This window comes from Moschus berezovskii, chromosome 28 (genome assembly GCF_049115385.1).
Source record: "Moschus berezovskii isolate FMDL1 chromosome 28, NW_MosBer_1.0, whole genome shotgun sequence".
Lineage (NCBI taxonomy): Eukaryota > Metazoa > Chordata > Mammalia > Artiodactyla > Moschidae > Moschus > Moschus berezovskii.
In genome coordinates this window covers 29,217,195-29,238,262 of record NC_142487.1, presented here as the reverse complement: position 1 = coordinate 29,238,262, position 21,068 = coordinate 29,217,195, and the positions used below count along the sequence as shown (strand labels likewise).

At 48.7% G+C, this 21,068-nt stretch overlaps 1 protein-coding gene across 3 annotated transcripts in view; it reads right to left on the bottom strand.

The window, feature by feature from the left end:
• Nucleotides 1-21,068, bottom strand: part of TNFRSF11A (TNF receptor superfamily member 11a) — a 63,849-nt gene that overhangs the window by 13,363 nt on the left and 29,418 nt on the right. For 2 of the 3 annotated variants that reach the window (XM_055417487.2, XM_088833495.1), the window contains exons 4-10: nt 17,765-17,908; nt 14,256-14,396; nt 14,008-14,101; nt 12,421-12,512; nt 10,879-10,992; nt 7,930-7,982; nt 5,502-6,222 (exon numbers count right to left, since the gene is read on the bottom strand). In XM_055417487.2, coding sequence (XP_055273462.2) covers nt 5,502-6,222; nt 7,930-7,982; nt 10,879-10,992; nt 12,421-12,512; nt 14,008-14,101; nt 14,256-14,396; nt 17,765-17,908 — 1,359 coding nt within the window. The remainder of the gene's footprint in view (nt 1-5,501; nt 6,223-7,929; nt 7,983-10,878; nt 10,993-12,420; nt 12,513-14,007; nt 14,102-14,255; nt 14,397-17,764; nt 17,909-21,068) is intronic. The other variant, XM_088833496.1, reaches the window with a different exon arrangement.

The following is a 21,068-nucleotide window of genomic DNA, read 5'->3' as shown; positions in this document are numbered from 1 at the left end:
GAACTGAATGCAAACTTGTCTCCTCAAAGGCTTATTATGTTGCCTTTAAAATGCATGATGTATGAATATTAAATCACAAGAACTATAGCAAATATTATCACCTAATTGTCATGTAGATTTTCTTCCAAGGAAAAGAACTAAAAATATACACAAATACACTCAAACTACCCAAGCTATATTGGGTTCTTCTGGAATTTTTTAAAAACATATTTTATATTTAACCCATATGCTTCTCATGTGATTTTCCTTTTTATGGAAATGCAAGATCTGTTTCAGGCATTTGGAAGAAACTGGGTCTATGATGATTCGGGAAGGGAAGCAGGATTTAATAATTCCATTCTGAATCATGCTTGAAAATTACTTAGAATGGCTCATAAATGAAACCTTTCCCAAAATGAGCCCCATTAGAACAGAAAGAAGGCAAGCAGGACTAAATTAATGCATATAGTGAACAAAATTTTCATATATTTTGAAATAATGCATTGACTTTTAGCACCAATGAATGCTGAATCTTATTACTAAATAACTGAATTATAAAGTATTTTTAACTCATAGAGTCCTTGAGCTAATGCCTGCTCCTATAATACTTAACTAAACGTCAAACATGTGGCTCAGGTAAACAGTTTCCCTGCTGCTCAGACAGCAGACTCTGCCTGCAGTGCAGGTGACTGGGGTTCAATCCCCAGGTCGGGAAGATCCCCTGGAGAAGGGGATGGCAACCCACTCCAGTGTTCTGGCCTGGAGAATGCCATGGACAGAGGAGCCTGGTGGGCTGCAGTCCATAGTGTTGCCAAAAAGTTGGACACGACTGAGTGACTAACACTTTTCACTTTCCAACATCAATCCAAGTTAGTGGATGGCATTTCAGCAGGAGAGAGAAGCACGCCAGAAACAGAGGACTGTTCTTGGCTTGAGGGGTGGGGAGAAAGGGGAAGAAAACTGGGGTAAAAAGACCTCATCTGTCTCACAGAATGGAGGTGAAGGGGTGGGGCCCAGGGATGGAAGGCCAGGACGCGGGACCGGGAGTCGGGTGGGGCCCTCATCCTCCTGCGTCCCAGGCTCCCAGACCTGGGTGTGTCTGTGCTGCTCAGACGGACCAGCATCCTTACTTCTGCCACGTCTGCCTCCTCCGGCAGGACACCCAAGCCTGCCCAGGACAGCTAGTGGCAGTCCCGCCATCCCCTGCCTAGCCCCCGAGCCCCAGGACAGACGGGAGATATGGGGGCCGAGAGGAGGTCAGGGAACAAACTGGAGCTCTGGGTTCTTCCTGTAGTTATTCACCACTGGATAGTGAGTGAGTGAGCTTATGGACCTGTATTCACTTATACGGTGTAGTAAGCAGGAGACGGGGACGACAGACGATGGACGGCTGGATGGCATCACCGGCTCGATGGATATGAGTCTGAGTGAACTCCAGGAGTTGGTGGTGGACAGGGAGGCCTGGCGTGCTGTGATTCATGGGGTCACAAAGAGTCGGACACGACTGAGCGACTGAACTGAACTGAAGCTGCCTTGGGAGAGATTAGGAAGGCCAGGCGTGGTGACGTTCATGGCAACTCCTACCAACTGACTGGCCGTGGCTGCCTCGAGATGGTTGTTGTTAAAGGTGTGGGTATCCTGGGCTCGGTGAGAAGGATGCCAGGGATTATTACCAGGGGCTGCTGGGGGCACAGACGGGGAGTTTCCCTCGTTTAGGAAGAATCCGCCTGCACTGCAGGAGGTGCAAGAGATTTGAGTTCAGTCCTTGGGTCGGGAAGATCCCCTGGAGGAGGAAATGGCAACCCAGTCCAGTCTTCTCACCGGGAAAACCGTGAACGGAGGAGCCTGGTGGGCTACAGTCCACGGGGCCACAAAGAGTCAGACACAATCTGAGCAGGGACTTGAAGGTCAGGAGGCACTGGGTGCTCTGGAAATGGGACAGGGCAGGGATGAGGCGGCCACACGAAGGGAAGTGTGTGGGCATGAGCAGGAAGGGGAGAGGTTCCCAAAGGGGCCAGGCGGAGGTGGGCAAGTCAGCGAAAGGGCCCGCAGGGCGCCAGCTAGAGAGGGGCCCGTGCGGGGGGACGTGCTTTCTCAGATTATTGATTCTTTACGTGTTCTCCACTCCCTGGCGCCCATCCCTACTTCCAAGCTTTTCCAAGTCTCCATGTCTCAGTAGGAAAGACTTGATAGAGAATTGTGTAGCTGGTACTCATGAAGAATCATTAATTGTGCTCATGAAGAATTGTTGTGATCCCAGTGAAGAAACACCTCTCTCCAGCTCAGAAGTGTCTGAACCAATTACGTCATCTCAGGAGCCAGAATCAAGTCAATGGCCAACTGGTGACACTTGCATCACTAGAAGCCGTTCTTTCTTCTACATGGAATGCTTTTCTAGACACAGAATCCTCCAAGCTCCAGGTGAAAGAGCTTGTCAGCAAGGTAACCACCATCATGTCATCAGGAGACTTTAAGATGTAAATTAAGACACGGTTACACAAATGTGACCACAATGTGTCTTCCCCCTTCATTGGTTTTGGCTGATAATCCTCCCTGTTCTTTAAGAGTTGTAACATGGCTATAATAGACTTACCATTGGGTGTTATTTTTGAAAAACATGTTTATGGAGCTGTTTGAAGAGCTATCATCATCTGCAAGAGTTGGGTGCCAAGAAGGTACTTTCCCTACTGAAGAAGTGTCCAGGCCTGTCATTTCTGCACAAACCACTTGATTTGGTTGCAAGTTTTTTTTTCTTCTTTTTTAAATACTCACACATACAAATCCAAAAGCCAATAAAAAGGTCACTTCCCTCAAGTCCTAAGAAGGTGGTGCCTTTTAGGATTAAGCCTGCTCATAACTTTCCCCCAAGCACCATCCTCTTTCATACATTTTTATAGAACATAAATCACGATAATTTTAAAAGAGCAGTAAAGAAGCACCTCCCTGGTGGTCCAATGGCTAAGACGCCTTGCTCCCAATGTGGGGGGCCCGGGTTTGATCCATGGTTAGGGAGCTAGATCCCTCAAGCCACAACCAAGACCTGGAACAGGCAAGTGAATTTTTTTTTTTTAAGTAATAATGGGCTTCCCTGGTGGCTCAGACAGTAAAGAACCTGTCTGCAATGTGGGAGATCTGGGTTTGATCCCTGGGTGGGGAAGATCCCCTGGACGAGGGCATGGCAACCCATACCAGTGTTTTTGCCTGGAGAATCCCCGTGGACAAAGGAGCCTGGTGAGCTGCAGTCCTTGGGGCCACAAAGAGTTGGACATGACTGACTGGTGACTAAGCGCAGCAGAGCACTAATGAGGAACTTCCCTGGTGGTTTAGTGGCTAAGACTGCATGGTCTCAACGGAGGGGCCACGACACAAATAAAGATCCTGCATTCCACAGCTAAGACCTGGCAGGGCCCGGTGGGGCGGGAAGCAATAATGAGAAAGTGCTATTTGGACCAGGAGCCAGGAGGCCATTCATGTAGAAGTAATTATAGAGGCAACAGCACAGCCTCAAAACTTAGTCTGGCTGCTCCTCAGGCGAACATGAATCTGGCCCGCTTGCTGGCAATGCTCTGCGGATGTTTTATATGGCTGAGCACCAGATTTAGACAGAAAAAGCAGCGTAAACTTCTTGCAAATTAACACCACTTAGTGGATGGTACACATTTTTTTTTATTCTATGCTTAGATGTTTAGAGCTGGAGCGAAATGAAGGATAAAAGCAGAGATGGGCACTGTTTTAACTCTTTATAGGACAGTTCAGATCTGCCATTTTGGTGTCATGAGACTAAGGAAGAAAAAAATGATGTCTTTCTCTTTGGCCAAAATTGTTCTTCCTAGAACCGCGTCCGTTTTTCACGGCAGCAGCATCACCGTCGGGACGTCAGCAACCAAGGAAGCGCTCCTGCCCCTGGCGGCTCCGCCCTCCCCGCAGCCCCAAGTCCTGCTTCGTGTGTGTGTCCAACCAGTGGAAAGGAAAGTCACCTCCAGAAAAGAAAGAGAACCCCACAAACGAACCACAGAGCCAAACGTCTAGATATGGAAATCACTTAAAATCTTTGAAAAAAAGAGAAAAGAAAGCTGAGGTCTTTGGAAGGAAAAACACATCAGGGTTCTTTGAAAAATACCCGCCAGCTTATCTCCCTCTTTCAGTCTGACTGGGAGCTGATCGAGCATTGACACAGCAGTGAATCTGTGTAGGTACAGCCAAACTGCAAAGCTTGGAAAACAGATTCAAATTCATCCTTCTACTCAATAAGCCAGGAGTCATCACCAGCTTGAGACAAAGCGGTCCCCACTCAGGGCCTGATGGAGCTGCCTCATGGTTATAAAACAATTCCGAGACCGGCTGCTAGACCTCCTGGCGGTCTAAACAAAGAGGCAGGAAAGCAAAAGCATCCCAGGATAAAGGTGTCCCTGACTGGGCTTTGTGGTTTTGCAGAGGGGAGGAGGCTGGGAAGCCCCTTAAATAGTATATATGCATATGGTTCAGATGGTGAGCAGTCTGCCTGCAATGTTCTGGGAAGACCCCCCTGGAGGAGGGCACGGCAACCCACTCCAGTATCCTTGCCTGGAGAATCCCATGGACAGAGGAGCCTGGGAAGCTACAGTCCATGGGGTTGCAGAGTTGGATAGGACTGAGCAAGTAACACTTTCACTTCACTTTTCATATATTATTTTTCTGGCGAGAGTGTCTAGAGCTTTTAGAAATTTCTGGAAGAGATCCCTGACCTCCCTGCTTCCCATAATACAGCAAATAATCTACAGAGCCAGAAGAAGCCCTCAGCATCAGTGACAAAAGTTCCTTGTAACTATACAATAAAACAGAGGGTGTTTTACCTTCGCAGAAAGAAGCTATAATATTACAACTGGTGGGTCATTCCTGCTCAAGCAGTGCTGCAGCAATAAATCTCGGTCATGATTTTAAATTGTAAAACCATCCTCCTGGTTCCATAAATACATCCTATACAGTGACTATAAAAGAGACTTCTCATAAAAAGCATCAAAGGACAGCTACTGCCTCATTAATTTGGCCCAGAATCAACAAACTACCCTCAATAAATACTAATTCCTCAAGGATTAACTAGACAATTTTGTTGTTCTGAAATTTCTAAGAGTTTTGGGGGGTGGGATTTGAAGCCTAGGTTGCTTTAGAAAAATAGAAAAACAACATCCAAATCCAGAAATCTGAGGGAATGCCTTGACTTCAGCCAGTCCTGAGGTCAATGTTGACACTGTCTTCAGGGCTCAATGCTGGGATTTGAGGCCTAACCCCGTCGTGAGGGGCCTGAAGGCAAAAGGGCAGGAGACACGTGTAAACCAAGAGAGAGTCCGCAGAGAGAGAGGGTACAGCCCACAAACCCGACGTGCGGACCGAACGGAAACCCACCCAGCAAAGCGGCTTCTCAGGAGCAAACAGGAGCGGCTGTTTCCCACTGGGCCCCTGCTCACCGGGAGGCGCGGGGCTCGCGCGCAGACCCTGGACCGAGCCAGGCCTCTGTGCCGGAGGGAGAGCGCGCGGTCACTTACCTGAGGCCGGCGGCTGCTCACCAGGGCCTCCCCGCGCGGGGCCGGGAAGCTCGGCGGCGGCCCCGTCGGGGGGCTGCGCCCCCGCCTCGGGCCGGTCTGCTGCGGGCGGGAGGCCCATACTGTAGGCGCACTGGGGCAAGGGTCCACTCGGGGGCGTCTCCAGTCCGGGCGCAGGGTCCCCCGCAGCCGGGTCCCCGCAGCCTGCACAGCCGTCTGCAGAGCGGGCGCCGCCCGCCCAGGGCGGGCACCGGCCGCCCCCCGCTTCTCCGTGCGAGGACTTCTTGGGGGACGCGGGCCTCCACGCAGTCCTGCAGGGGGGCGCGGGGAGGCAGGGGCTCTCGCAGCCCCCCAGGCTGTCCGTCCCCGTGAAGCACTGGCTGAAGCTGTCGTTCTCGCCCACCTCCAGGGGCTCGGGGAAGGGCGACCGGCCTCCAGGCGGCGTGAGGGCCACCGCAGAGCCTGCGGTCCGGGGCGGCCTGTCCGTGTATTCGTCCTCCGTGGGCACCGGCCTGCAGGGGCCCCCCTCGATCTCGCTGACCAAGGAGAGCATCTCGGCGTCCCCCCGGGGGGCACAGGCCGCCGCGCACGCGGCCCCCGCCTCCGGGCGGCGCGCGTCTTCAGAAAGCACCTTCTGCTCCAGGGCCAGCAGGGAGACGCCGTCACAGACTTGGCGCGCGCCGGCGGCCTCGAGAGTGCAGCTGAAACTGCCGCCTGCCGACTCCTGCCGATTTAAACGCAGAAGGCAGAGCGTGAATGCCAGCGTTAGGATGCGGTTCTGCTGGAAACGGTGTTTACGCTAATCACTTCCACCACCACAAGTACACATGGAGTGCTGGCTGCTGAGCTTTATTTGCGTTATTGAAGATTACGGGGTGGGGGAACCCTCAAATAGAGCCCAACCAGAAACAGACGAATCGAACTGCATTTCCAAGGGAGCAGCGTGTTTACATCCAAGCAAGGGAGGGAGCTAACCCAAGCAATTTCAGAACACTGGATCTCGCCTATGCGCTCAATCTCAAGTTTTTAAAAAACCCATAAACAAATATTGAATTCTAGTTGGTAGCTTTGCTTTTTGCTGTGGTATGGCTTAGTAATTCTGAAACTAGTGTCTGTGTATTCTGGAATTGAGTAAATGAGTAAATATATTGAGAATAATGGGGTTTCCTGCTACGGAGAAGGGAAGATTCAAGCACAGATAAGGAGACTACAATGAATCCTGTAGTGCTGGGACCAGAATTGGAGAAATCGGTATCAACTCCGGGTGGTGGCTCACGTAGTAAAGAATCCACCAGCAATGCAGGAGCCCCGAGTTTGGGAAGATTCCCTGGAAAAGGGAATGGCAACCCACTCCAGTACTCTTGCCCGGAGAATCCCATGGACAGAGAAACCTGGCTGGTTACAGTCCATGGCATGGAAAGGAGTCAGACATGACTGACTGACTAACACAACAGAATATCCAAGAAACTAGATCTAAAAAAGGATACAGTGGGGTAATTACTGAAATCTTAAGGTCAAATGTAAATTATACAATAGTACTGTACCACGACTAAGTTTTTTGATTGTGATAAATGAATCAGGATTACGTAAGAGAATGTCTTTGTTCTGATGAAGCTCTCATGGGATTATTTAAGGATGGAGGAGCATGGTATTTGCCCCTCTGAAAAGATTCCAGAGAAAAAAATATACATAGGCATAGACACACATGCTGCTGTGCTTAGTCGCTCAGTCGTGTCCGACTCTTTGTGACCCCATGGACTGTGGCCGCCAGGCTCCTCTGTCCATGGGATTCTCCAGGCCAGAATACTGCACTGGGGTGCCATGCCCTCCTCCAGGGGATCTTCCTGACCCAGGGATCTAACCCGCATCTCCCAAGCCTCCTGAACTGGCAGGCAGGGTCTTTACCACTAGCAGCACCTGGGAAGCCCAGGCACACATATGGAGAGCAAATAATAAAGCGTTGTGAAAATACAAACAGCTGCTGGATCTGAGTAGAGGGCACGCGGGAGTTTTTTATACTACTCTCACTGCTCTCCCTCAATGCTGAAGTCATACCCAACTTAAAAGCCAGAGAGTGGCCACTCTTCTCTCCGAGGGGTCTGTCCTGGGCAGTCGAGGTTGGTACTAAAATAATAATGTAAACAACACAGGGGCACGGAGATGACCGAGAGAATGAAAAGCAAGGGATCAGTCCCGGGGCGTGAGGCCCGCGCCCCTAACGGAGAAGCACTCAGTCACAATTTGGCTCAATTACCGACGAAGAATAGCTGGAGCAACCCACCTACTCCATGGGTAGGCTCTTAATTCCCCAACCAGGGATCGAACCCAAGCTTCCTGCAGGAAGCACAGAGTCCCAACCACTGGACCACCAGGGGATTTCCCCAAATTGTTAACAGTACTTAAAGGAGGCACTTTAGACTTCTAAATTTACCTTATTTCCATTTAGGCGGCCGCAAGCCTCATTGACCCAGTGCCACAAATTAGCTGGAAAAACAAGGTAAAGATAAGGGCTTCTTATCATTATTTCCTATTTCTAATTCAGCATTGTTGACCTCTGTGTCAGCTCAATGCTGTCTTTAAACAGTCATCTGCAAATCTACGAGTAAAGGATCTGCGAGTGAAAACACTGAATCAATTTAAAGGCTAAGAAGGCATCTCCCTCCTCTCATCAGTAAAGAACTTTCTGATCTATGTAAAGCCGAACACTGGGTTGGTCAAAAAGTTCGTTCAATTTTCAGTTCGGTCATGTCCGACTCTTTGCAACCCCATGAACCGCAGCACGCGAGGCCTCCCTGTCCATCACCAACTCCTGCAGTTTACTCAAACTCATGTCCATTGAGTCGGTGATGCCATCCAGCCATCTCATCCTCTGTCGTCCCCTTCTCCTCCTGCTTTCAATCTTTCCCAGCATCAGGGTCTTTTCAAATGAGTCAGTTCTTCCCATCAGGTGGCCAAAGTATTGGAGTTTCAGCTTCAACATCAGTCCTTCCAATGAACACCCAGGACTGATCTCCGTTAGGATGGACTGGTTGATCTCCTTGCAGTCCAAGGGACTCTCAAGAGTCTTCTCCAACAGTGCAGTTCAAAAGCATCAGTTCTTCGGCGCTCAGCTTTCTTTATAGTCCAACTCACACATCCATACATGACCACTGGAAAAACCATAGCCTTGACTAGATGGACCTTTGTTGGCAAAGTAATGTCTCTGCTTTTTAATATGCCATCTAGGTTGGTCATAACTTTCCTTCCAAGGGGTAAGCGTCTTTTAATTTCATGACTGCAATCACCATCTGCAGTGATTACTGATAAACTCCTATGGTAATCTCTCTCTTGCTGCTGCTAAGTCACTTCAGTCGTGTCCGACTCTGTGTGACCCCATAGACGGTAGCCCACCAGGCTCCCCCGTCCCTGGGATTCTCCAGGCAAGAACACTGGAGTGGGTTGCCATTTCCTTCTCCAATGTGTGAAAGTGAAAAGTAAAAGTGAAGTTGCTCAGTTGTGTCCGACTCTTAGCAACCCCACGGACTGCAGCCTACCAGGCTCCTCCATCCATGGGATTTTCTAGGCAAGAGTACTGGAGTGGCTTGCCATTGCCTTCTCCGAATCTCTCTCTTGGAGGATTGCAAAAGCCCTCCTTACTGGTGGGTTTGCATCCACTCCTACTGTACCCCTAAATTTGTTTTAATTAGTCGAATAGCCAAGTACTAACCCCACAGGACTGTTTTCCTTCCCTCTGCTCAGGATGGGAGCACGCTCCTTCGCACCTGCAAGGCTGCATCACCAGGACGTACCTCCCTTTCCAGGTTCATTTCACCCTGGTTTTCACTCTCTGCTCCAGCTGCGCTAACTTCCCAATCCCCTCAGCTCGCCCTGCTCCCTCCAAAGATGCAATTCTCTTGTCTCCCCTTGGGCTAGTGCAATCCAACCTGTCTTTCGGATCTTAGCTCCCCTGGGAGGCCCTGGCTGACACAAAGCTGGACAAACAACTCTGTCACCTGAAGCTCTGGACCTCCCTTTCCACACTCAGCCCCACTCTGGGCAAAACGCCTGCCTTGCCCACTGAGGAGCCTCCTCTGTAAGGGCACGGGCTCTGCTTGTGTTGCTTGGTACTGACAGCCCAGTGCCTGTCCAGCCCCTGGTGACCAATAAACGCGCAGTGAATGAAGGGATGAAGAGGAAGCAGACAGTCACACATCCCGACTCACTGACTGGCAGGCCCACTGCCCTTGGCATTCGTAAGATATGGCCAGAAGAGACGATGACAGACAAAACCTGAAGAATAAAGGGTCAGAAGCCTGTTTATCTCACGACAGCGTGACGGGATAGCCAGCCAGCCATCAGCATCTCTGAACATGCTTTATTCAAATCTCCACTTCCAATGCTGGGGGGGTGAAGCTGCGCTGAATAACAGTATTCAACAGTGAAGAGACTCTTAAAAAAGCGAAGTCCAACGTTTCCCCTTCGCTCTCTGCTCAACGCGTGGCATCTTCAATCACCATCTTCCCTCTTCTGTTAGGCTTTTGACTGCCCAGGGTTACATTAGGTATTGGAATGTTAGTGGGAACAGTAAGATATGCAGGGTTTTGTGAAGTCCATGGGTGTGACCACAGCAAAGGCGGATGCCATAAACAGGAGGGACGGTGAGGCCGCAGCTGCTTCAAAAGACAACGTGTCACATGTGCGCGTGTGGCTGAGACCCTGGCTGCCCACCGGTAATCACCACAGCATCGTTAATCGGCTGCTCTCCAGTGCAGACAAAAAGGTAAGCAAACCAGGGGCACTTGGTTTAGGAAACCTAGTGATGCTGTGAACCCTTTCTTAAAAATTATACCATTTTAGCTTTGGAGTATAAAAGTCAAACAGGATGTGATGTTAAAAGGTACTATCAAACAATTTTTTTGGTGGAAAACTTATTCCCAATAAACAAGATGACACTTGATTATTCATCTAAGAATGAGCACCTGCATCTTACTGAATATAGGACAACTTATTTTCAGAATTTTAAATTCACCTATCAAGGTAACCCCCCAGTCAAAACTTTCCATCTGCCATTTACCTGAACATATTGTTTTTAATCAATTATGTAATTTAAAATGTATTCTAGGTTACATGCAACCCCTGTATATCTGATATGCATAATCTTTACAATATTTATCAGTTTTCTGCACCTAGGATAAATAAATATATTTCTTATTCATAAACAAGAACAATGGATTTTTGTTTGTCTTGCTAGACAACAATGAATTAGATATAAAGCATGTTTCACCTTAAACAGATCAAAAGAGGCAGTCAGAGGGCAATATATGTATCTTCAAAGCATACACCTAGAAATGCATCATCTTGCTTTAAGACTCATATTCAAAACCCACCATGGACACGATACCTGTTAGTGCTTTCCCTTTTTTCCTGTAGTAAACACCAAAGATGACGGCAGCGACTAAAGCCACAGACATGAAGAGGAGCAGAATGATTAAACTGGGCAAGTAAATCTGCGGTTCTGTGTTGGAAGAAAATGAGAAAAACGGCATTGAGTATTGTTCATTTTTACTCTTTCTCAAAAGCATAACCCTTTCAATTAAATCTTGGAATCAAGGATGTTGGTATGGAATAAAAGAAGTAGGAAGGGACCCAACGCGGACTGTAGGTTTGTCGAGGAGAGCTCCCATTTGAAAGGGGGAAATCAACAGCGTAGCCCAAGCCTGCTGACTGCCTTCACTAGGAAGGAGGCCAGCCCAGGACCAGCTTTAAATGCTTGCACTTTAGAACAACCTTAATCGCTTCACTGCACCATCTGGCTCCATCTTTGCTTACCTACGGAACACTTTACTCTCTCCAGGCAGATGGGCTCCAGAGGCAAAAGGAAGCCCCTTACCATAGCTCCTTCCAAATTAACAACAGGGTACCGGGGTTTTGTTGGTCGTGAGAACAGAGCCACAGCCATCCTGCAAAGCGTTTTGGGTCCTTCATCCACAACACAACGCGGACTCAACCATTTTGTCCATCTGCCTGATGACTTAGATGCTCGTGCCTTTATATTATAAACTCTTGGTTTACACGGCCTGGTTTCTGGGACTCTGGCCTTTCTTTTCCTTCTGTCTTTTTTTAAAGACAGTTTTTAATTCCCTTGGTTATCTTTAACGTTCTCTTCAAAACGGTCTTTTAAAAATGTTGCTTATGTAATTTCTTATCCGGAACCTTTGATGCCCTCCTGTTTGCCAAAATGTCCAAGCTACAGACTTGCTTTTCTGAGTCCATGTTCACCAACATAGCTCTGCAGCCAAGATCTCCCGCCTCATTACCCACCTCCACAGCGTCTCACTCACCTGAGCAAGCAGCTTCCACACTAACTGCCCACTTTCTGTCAGTCACTGAAACTGTCCTTGAGGTTGATTGGATCCATCAGATGTTCCAGAAATAATGGTAATTGTATTCTAGCACGTTGCTGACTCTGGTTGGTGACCAAAATCTCCCATAGATATCCTGCTGTGATAACCACTCCCTTACCATATTTGGGCATTTTAATTTATATTTGCACCTCAATTTTCTTTCTTTTTTGGGGGGTATATATGAGTAAAGTATTGGTTATCCATTCCACAGTAGAAAATCATCAACGAAACAACCCATCTGGAATTACATCGCTGATAAAATGAAATAGTGAGCTGACCACGGATAGTGAAGTTGCTCAGTTGTGTCTGACTCTCTGCAACCCCATGGACTGTAGCCCGCCAGGCTCCTCTGTCCATGGGAATTTCCAGGCAAGGATACTGGAATGGGTTGCCATTCCCTTCTCCAGGGACCATGGATAGGATGAGATGAAAAGGGAGAGATGGTTGCCTCTAGATGCAGCGTGTAACTCGAGAGAAATCTCCAAGAGCTGACTAGCCTGGGGCACAGCTACCCAACCAGCCCTTCCTGTTAAACATACCGTTTGGTGGACTCGCAAGCGGGAGAGAACCGCAGACCGCATCCGATTGGTCGGTTCCACGGCGCACTTCCATCTCTCCGAGGACGGTGCAGCTGCGAAGCGAAAGGCCCGTAAGTCCTTGGTTTCATATCCTTATTTAAAAAACAAAAATCTATAAAAGGGTCTACCCCATTAGACTGCAAGCTCATCCGGGAGAGGAACCAAGACCCCCAGTGCCTGTCCACACACGCTAAGGTGGACAGAGAGACGGGCCAAAGGGACCCCCGCCATTGCGAACAGCCACGCCTAGAGTGCAGCCCGAGAGCAAACTGGTGCGTTTCCTAAAGGAGATTCCGAATCCAATCACCAGGCTAAGTGATAAGCTACAGCTGAATACCTTCTGAAGTTGAAAACACAGAAAACCTTTTTGAAAATAAAACCTGGATAGGTGGATCGGACAATGAATATTTAATGAGAATTAATTTACTGGGAACTGAAAGAATCATGGCGTTGATTATGAGTTTTCAACAACAGGCAGTGAGCGGGCCCAGGAATTTCACTGCGACTCTGCTCACTCAAGTGTGAGACAGTGCACAGGCGAGATCATTACAGATCTACTCATCACTGGGAAGAGCTGTAAATCACCTAAATGACTATCAATAGGGAGCTTGTGAGAGCTGGACCATGAAGGTGGCTGAGGGCTGAAGAACTGATGCTTTCAAACTGTGGTGCTAGAAAAGACTCCAGAGTCCCTTGGACTGCAAGGAGATCCAACCAGTCAATTCTAAAGGAAATCAGTCCTGAATATTCACTGGAAGGACTGATGCTGAAGCTGAAGCTCCAGTACTTCGGCCACCTGATGCAAAGAACTGACTCATTGGAAAAGACCCTGCTGCTGGGAAAGGCTGAAGGGAGGAGGAGAAGGGGACACGGAGGATGAGATGGTGGGATGGCATCACTGACTCAATGGATAAAAATGTGAGCAAACTCCAGGAGGTAGTGAAGCCTGACGTGCTGCCATCCACGGGGTCGCGAAGTCTGACATGAATGACCAACTGAACAAGGGAACTTGAACAGATGATGGTCCGTCTCTATGACGACCATGGAGTCAGAAAAAGCCACAAAGATGTAAGTCAATTAATGTGGAGTGAGTTTTCTGCAGGATATATCATGTGGTAAAAACCCAAATGTGTAAGCATTTATTTAAGCAGGAGGCTTCTATATGCACACATACAATGCACACACACACGTCTTTGCACAAATGAACCAGCGATGCTGGGAAGCTGGGAAAGCAGAGACTGGTGAGTGATAATAAGCATCATAAGCAACCAAATAAAGTTACAGAAGGGGGAGAGCAGCTGCAGCTGTAAATCAAAGCTTCAGTCAGATCGAATCTGCAGTGGTACCGGCTCCTGCCACCCGTCCGGGGAGGACTGGCTGCAGGGGTTTCTCTCCCTCACACCCAGCTGACAGACTGTGTCTGCTGTGAAACTGGCTTCCAGAGGAAGCCTCCCCAGATTGCATCACTCTGTTTCCACGACAGGCACAGACAGCGGAGGTGGCGCTCTTCCAACTCAAGCAGCTCTCAATCCCCTCGTCGTCACTCACTTGGTCCAGGGTCTGCAGGTCTCTGTGGCGGAGACGGTGTCGGAGAAGTGGCCTGCGGGGCAGGGCTCACACGCCGTGTCCTTGTTGAGCTGCACTGTCAGAAGAGCGACGGACAAGAGAACACGAGACAGACGGGGACACTTAGAGATCGGCCGGGGCCCCGCCCCGGCCCCGCCCCGCTCCCGCAGCACGAGACAGCAGCCCGTCCAGGGGGTCCCGGGCGCAGGGTCAGGACGCAAAGGCCAGACCTGCATCCGGTCCGGCTCTCCGGGCCACGGCCTCTGCCATCAGAGCCGCTGCTCTAGGCACCCATCCTTCGTTTCCTGGCCGGGGAGCTGCTGTTTGTCTCCTTTCAACCAAGTCTGTTCTCTCCTGTCTCCCTCGCCAGGCTTCGGTACAGAGAATGGCAGCCCATTAATCACTTTGAAAGGAACTGTCTTGCCCTGACACCTTCTGATCAATAATCTTACCAGTCTAAGTATCAAAGTATCGACAAAGTTCAAAAACAAAAGCCAGGCTACACTATGGGTCTCCTTCTCTTAAACCAAGGGTTGGCAGTAACAGTTGTTTTCTATAAAGGGCCATATGATAAATATCTTAAGCTTTTGAGGCCCTCTGGTCTCTGCAAATTACTTGCAGCATGAAAGCTGTCACAGAAAATGTATAAAAACATATTGGCTGTGTTCCAATAAAACCATATTTACAAAAACACAAGTGGTGGGGTGGAGTTTGGACCCCTGCCTTAAACCACAGCACTTGAAGCAGGAATTAATCCTGGTTAGTAAGCTGTCTTCGCCTCTCTCGTATTCCTCATAAACTATATTATCAAACCAGGAAATGTCTCAGATTTCCTCTGTCTATTCCTTTTACTGCAACTGGCACACGATGACCCTTTGGTAATTCCAATAAAGAAGGACACTGGCTACTATGTGCTGTCATAATAAACAATTGTCTTGTGCCAAAACCACAAATTACTCTTGAAATTAGTAGCACTTCTGTGGTTTATCTTCATGAATAAAATGCAAAAATAAGGAATTACATTTTCTCTGTCCCAAGTCAAGTGGGAAGTACACTCTTGGTTTTTGCAATTGCTCAATACACAGCGGTTGTGCGTGCATGCCAGTCATTTCAGTTCTGACTCTCTGTGACCCCATGGACTGTAGCCCGCCAGGCTCCTCTGTCCGTGGGATTCTCTAGGCAAGAGTAGTGGAGTGGGTTGCCAAGCCCTCCTCCAGGGGATCTTCCCGACCCAGGGATCAAGCCTGGATCTCCTGTGTTGCAGGCAGATTCTTCACCGTTTGAGCCCCCGGGGAAGCCCCAATAAGTAGCGCATTCATTCCTTACTCTAGCAATTAGATTTGCCTTGAAACGATAGCAGCAAAGGTACAGTTAACATCTAGTCACGCAGATGAATTCAAACAGCTTTTAAAATGATAATCACACTCTAGAAGAGTAACCCCTAGAAACAAATGACTTCCTAAGGGGCTGCAAGACACAAAGAGCTTTAAAGGTGCTGACTTCCATACACTTGCCTGTCACGTCTGCTCTGACCTGCTGGGGGCATCTGCATTTTCTCCTTTCTCTTTTACAATCACACTACTCCCACTTAACAAAAGAAGGCACACTTCATACCTACTCCAAATCCTACCTTAGAGCCAAACTTCTGAGGTGCCAAACAAAGCAACAAGTCGAAAGATTGGTGACAGAAAGGTCCTTTGTTCAGAGCACCTCAGAATAGCTTCTGTCTCTCCCTGTCCATCTATTAGGGCTTCCCCCCACGGCTCAAACATAAAGCAACCACGGGCAATGCAGGAGATCCCAGTTTGATCGCTGGGTCAGGAAGATTCCCTGGAGAAGGGAATGGCTACTCACTCCAGTATTCTAGCCTGGAGAATCCCATGGACAGAGGAGCCTGGCGGCCTTCAGTGCCCGGGGTCACACAGAGTCGGACACGACCGAGTGACTAGCACCCATTAAGGGCAAGGGTGCAACATAAAAGCGCTAACTGGAATCGGGCTGACTTGTTCTGAGTTCACATATACTGTACTGCAGGGGTGAAACTTTCTTGCAGCCATGTCACCCTCTCTACCCTTCAGCTACAGCATTCCCAAAAGGGCAAAGCCGAGAAGAGTCAGACCAGAAATGAAAAAAGAAGCAGAAAGGGACCAGCACCTTCTTTCATGCAGTTTAACAAACTATATGAAAGGCCCTGGGTCTTGCCTGTATCTTAGAACCAGGATTTAGAAGGGAGCAGGCTGTCATGAGATTTGTTTTAGTAAACAAAAAATCAAGTCTGAGTTTTCCTAAGAGAAAGCCTGTCTGGTTTCACTGATAATCTGATAATAAGGGCTGACTTAGTCAGACTCTTTGATGCAGATTTTCCTCAATATGAAATGAAATGAATAATATTTTAATTCTCCCAACCTCAGGCTTTACTTGTGTAACTACAATATCGCAAAACAAAATACAGTCATTCATCTTTTGGGCCAACTGTGTAATAATCACTGTAGAACAAATCAGTCCAGAAGAAATGTTTTTAACCTTAAAAGTTTGAGTCACAAGAAATTTTTAAAAATTAAAATTTGATGGAATTCCCTGGCAGTCTAGTGACTGGTTTGAACTCAGAGCTTTCACTGCCTGGGGGGCGGGGTTGGAGCGGGTGAGCGGGTTCGTTCCTGGTGGGGAAACCAAGATTTTGCAAGGTGCCTGGTGCAACCAAAAAGAAAAGAAAATTAAAATTTCAAATGGGTGCATTTTTAAAATGTGAAAGATATGAAAACATAATTAGTAAAAACTGAGCCTAAAAATATATTAGGATGAAACTCTGTGGGGAAGGTGAAATGGGTACAAATCAAAGGAGAGAAAAGAGCCACACAGAGTTTCCAACAGAGACGATCAGCGCAATTTTATTTTTTCATTTAAAAAAATTTTGACGGGGAGCTTGTGGTTTATAATATAAATGGCATTATTTTGAGAGAGGGATAACTTAGGTATGGCATTGGGTTTTTTTTCTTTTTGCAGCTTGAGGCAGTTGTAAAATAATGTAGCTTTTTGCAAGTGTGTATTCTATAGTATTTTTTTCATTTGGTGAAATTTTAACTGTTAATGTTTATGGCATTGTGCTTTGTACCATTTATTAAATAAAAATTTTAAAAAATAAAAAATAAAAAATTTTGGCTACACCCTGGGACATGCCAGACCTTAGTTCCCCGACCAGGGGTCAAACCCACGTCCCATGTTCTGGAGCGCGGAGTCGTAACCACTGCACCTCCAGGGAAGGCCTTTTTACATGGATAATGATGGGTATCCAGTTGCTACGGAGTTCAGAACCCACTGAAAATTTTAGAAAGTGTTACAGACTAATTCCTTGGAAACTAAATCCTTAGCAACTCTTGAAATTTGTAATAAAAATGCTTAGATGTCGATTTAAATTTTTGGCTGGAGGCACACGACTCTGCAAAATTCTTCTAAGAGGGCGCACAAGTTCTAAAAAGAAACAAGTTTGGGCACCCCTGCCTGATCCGGTTTCCCCCTAAAAGGGGTAGGAAGGTTTCGCAGCAGGAGGAGCCTGGGGACGGGCGCCGAGCTCTCCCGCGTCCTGCGGGCGCGCACCCCGCGCTCGGCCTCCGGGGAGCTCGTCTCCTCCCGCGCCCCGGCGCCGGCCGGGCATGACGGCGCAGGGGCGCCCCCGGAGGCCCCGGGAGGCCGCAGGCGCGGGGGTCTTGAGCGCAGGGAGCGCCCGGGAGGCCGCGCGTACCGGGGCGCCGGGCGCCGAAGCCGCGCGCGCACTCGGCGTTGCGGGTGCAGCAGCGGCAGTCCTCGCTCCAGTGGTAGCCGGCGGTGCAGGCGCAGCGGCGCGGCGCCGTCCGGTTGCCGGGCTCCACGGCCCTCAGCGCCTTGCCTGCGGGAGAGAAAGACACACCGTCCGCCTCGTGCTATTCGCGCCCGCCGCCCCCGCCCCGGACCCGGGACCCCGGACCCCCTCGGGCCCCCCGGCGCCCGCCCGCCCGCCCGGGGCGCGCGCGGAGAGTCACGGAGGCCCGGATTCGGCCCGGCACACACACCTCCCGCGCTGGGACCAAAACATCCCGCTAGTTTTTGGTTTGTTTTTCTCTCTCTCTCAATAATTAGGAGACCTGTGCGTTTTGAGAAGTCAGTTTTCACGTTAGTAGCAAGATGAAGGCCCGGGGAGTTGCTAAGCACTGACGATTTTGACTCATGCAAAACTGGACTTAACAGCTCCTGAATTTTTAGTAAACCAAACGTGAGACGCATTCTTAACACCAGGGCTAATGGGATCTAAACCCATAGGGTTTCTGGAGACGGGGGTTCATCTGGGGTCCTGTAGGGCCGCCTTGAAAACACACCTACCTCCCTGTGTGAGCAGGTAAGTGGGAGAAGTACAGAGGCTGGGCCTGGCGACATACTTGGAAATTAATCTCTCCCCCAAATTCAGAATAAGGCGTTTGTCCTCTTTTCTTACAACACAGAGCGGACTGCTCTCTCCTTATCTCAGACCTCCTGGCCCTTTCCAGGGTTTGTGCAACAGAGTAAACGCTCACATGCCCAGTTCATCCTCCTTATTCGCTGGTTCATACTTGCGATTTCCCCGTCTCCTTAAAATCTAATGGCGTCCTCCAAATCAGTACTCCTGGTGCTTTTGCAGTTATTCTCAGAAACACGCAGAACAGTGAAAACTTTGAGCCACCAGCAGGACAGGTGCGTCCCCAGCCGAGGGCAAAGGAGGTAGTGCTGCCTTCCGGTTCCAGCTCTCACACTGGAGGTCAGAGTCCTGTGGTCTGTTTAGTGTCTTATTTTTGTGTGTTTTGTCGGTGAGCTCCTTCTGTAAAGTGGCCTCCTAGCCTAGGGCTGAACTGTTGCCCAGTGTTTTGAAGAAGGCAGTGATAGGTCTTCCAGAGAAAATCCACGTGTTAGATAGACTTTGTTCAGTGTTCTTTACTGTGACATTGTTAATGAATCAACATATTTCTTAAATGAGGTGTCTTTACACAAAAAAGATCTAGGTCATGTATATGCACCCAGGGGCAGCATTTGCTAACTCAGTGTTTGTGACGACTTTATAGAACTTAACTATGGTGAACAACAGACTTTCCCAGTGGCTCAGGTGGTAAAAGAATCTGCCTTCAACAGGGGAGACCTGGGTTCAATCCCTGGGTTGGCAGATCCCTTAGAGACGGGAATAGCAAACCACTCCAGTATTCTTGCCTGGAGAATTCCATGGACAGAGGAACTGGTGGGCTACAGTCCATGGGGTCGCTGAGAGCTGGGAGCTGATGAGTGATTTAGCACGCACTCATGCATGCATGCACCGTGAATAACAGGAGTCAACTGCAGACACATACACACAAAACAGCACAATAACATTATTTAAAACAGACCTCCTACCCCTATACAACCTCACCTAACCTGGATTGTCCAAACAGCCCTTGTACTGGAGATTCCTCAGTACTTATCAGTGTTAGCTATGGATTGATGTTTGTGTCCCCTGAAAATTCTTATGTTGAAATCCTAATCCCCTTCAGTGTGATGGCATTAGGAGGTGGGGGCTTTTGGAGGTGATTAGGTCATGAGGGTGGAGCCCCCCTGAATGGGATTAGTGTCTTTATAATCAGAGACATCAGAAAACGTGCTTTCACTCTCTGCTCTCCACCACATGAGGACACAAGAAAGTGGCTGTCCTGGAGCCAAGAAGAGGGCCCTCACCAAGAGGCTGAGCATGCTGGCACCCTGACCTCGGACTTCCAGCCTTCAGAGCTGTGAGGAGTACACATCTGGCACCCTGACCTCGGACTTCCAGCCTTCAGAGCTGTGAGGAGTACACATCTGGCACCCTGATCTCGGACTTCCAGCCTTCAGAGCTGTGAGGAGTACACATCTGGCACCCTGACCTCGGACTTCCAGCCTTCAGAGCTGTGAGGAGCACATATCTGCTGTTTAAGCCACCGAGTCTGTGGCATTCTGCTATAGCAGCCTGGACGGCCAAGGACGGAGCCCCAAGAGGAAACCAATCAGCCAGAAACGCGCCCCAGCTCACTGTCCCCAGCTGTCACCGGAGGGAAGCAATGTCCCCTACCCCCTTCTTTCCAGACCAGAGCTTGGGGGCCCAGAGGCCCCTCTCCCTTCTGGGTCCCCTCTCCGAGGCGCAGGTCAGCTGTGAAGTAGCAAGACCAACTTGCATAAACATGGACGTACTGCCTGGAATGCACATGGACAAGTCGTTTTCCTTGGAAAACTTGAATTCCAGTCTCCCACTCAAAATTTGTGGTTGTCATTAGTTATTAAGAAGTGTCTGAACCTTTTGCGATCCCACAGACTGTAGCCCACCAGGCTCCCCCGTCCATGGGATTTCCTAGGCAAGAATACTGGAGTGGGTTGCCACTTCCTTCTCCAGGGATCTTTCTGACTCAGGGATCGGATCCCCGACTCCTGCTTGGAAGGCAGATTCTTTACGGCTGAGCCACCAGGGAAGACCCCCCCCGCCAACTCAAAAGTAAGTGCATATAACCCTGTGTGGTAATGGATGATTTTGACATATTTTTAAATATCTTAATGCACCAGGTTTGGGGCTTTAATCAATTTTGGCAGTAGACAGAGTGAATCTTTCTTTCCAAGAGACAGTGATGAGTCAAACTTATTACTAAGCAATGGGAAAGAAAAAAAGACTTGATCAGATGCTTCTGCTCAGTGGAGTTTCCATGTTATCTCTTCCAGACAAAATCTGCCAGCTATCTCTAATTTTAGAAATATTACAGAGCTTTAAGAAATACTTATTCCCTAGTATTTTTGTTCTGTCTATTGAAAAAAAAAAACTGTATATCAATAGAAGGATCAATCCTTGTAGCAATGAGCCTTCTGAACACCCAGACTGAAGTCACTAAATAAGATGTTTTAATGAAGCAGTGAGAAATCCTGGGAAAAATGGCTGATTCCGGCTTCAGGGAAGGAAATGTCCAAGATAAACCCGGGAGAAAGAGCTCTTAAAGATACCCGAGGCTGTATCAAAAGAGGGTCACTTGGGAGAGGAGACATAATCTAAGCCC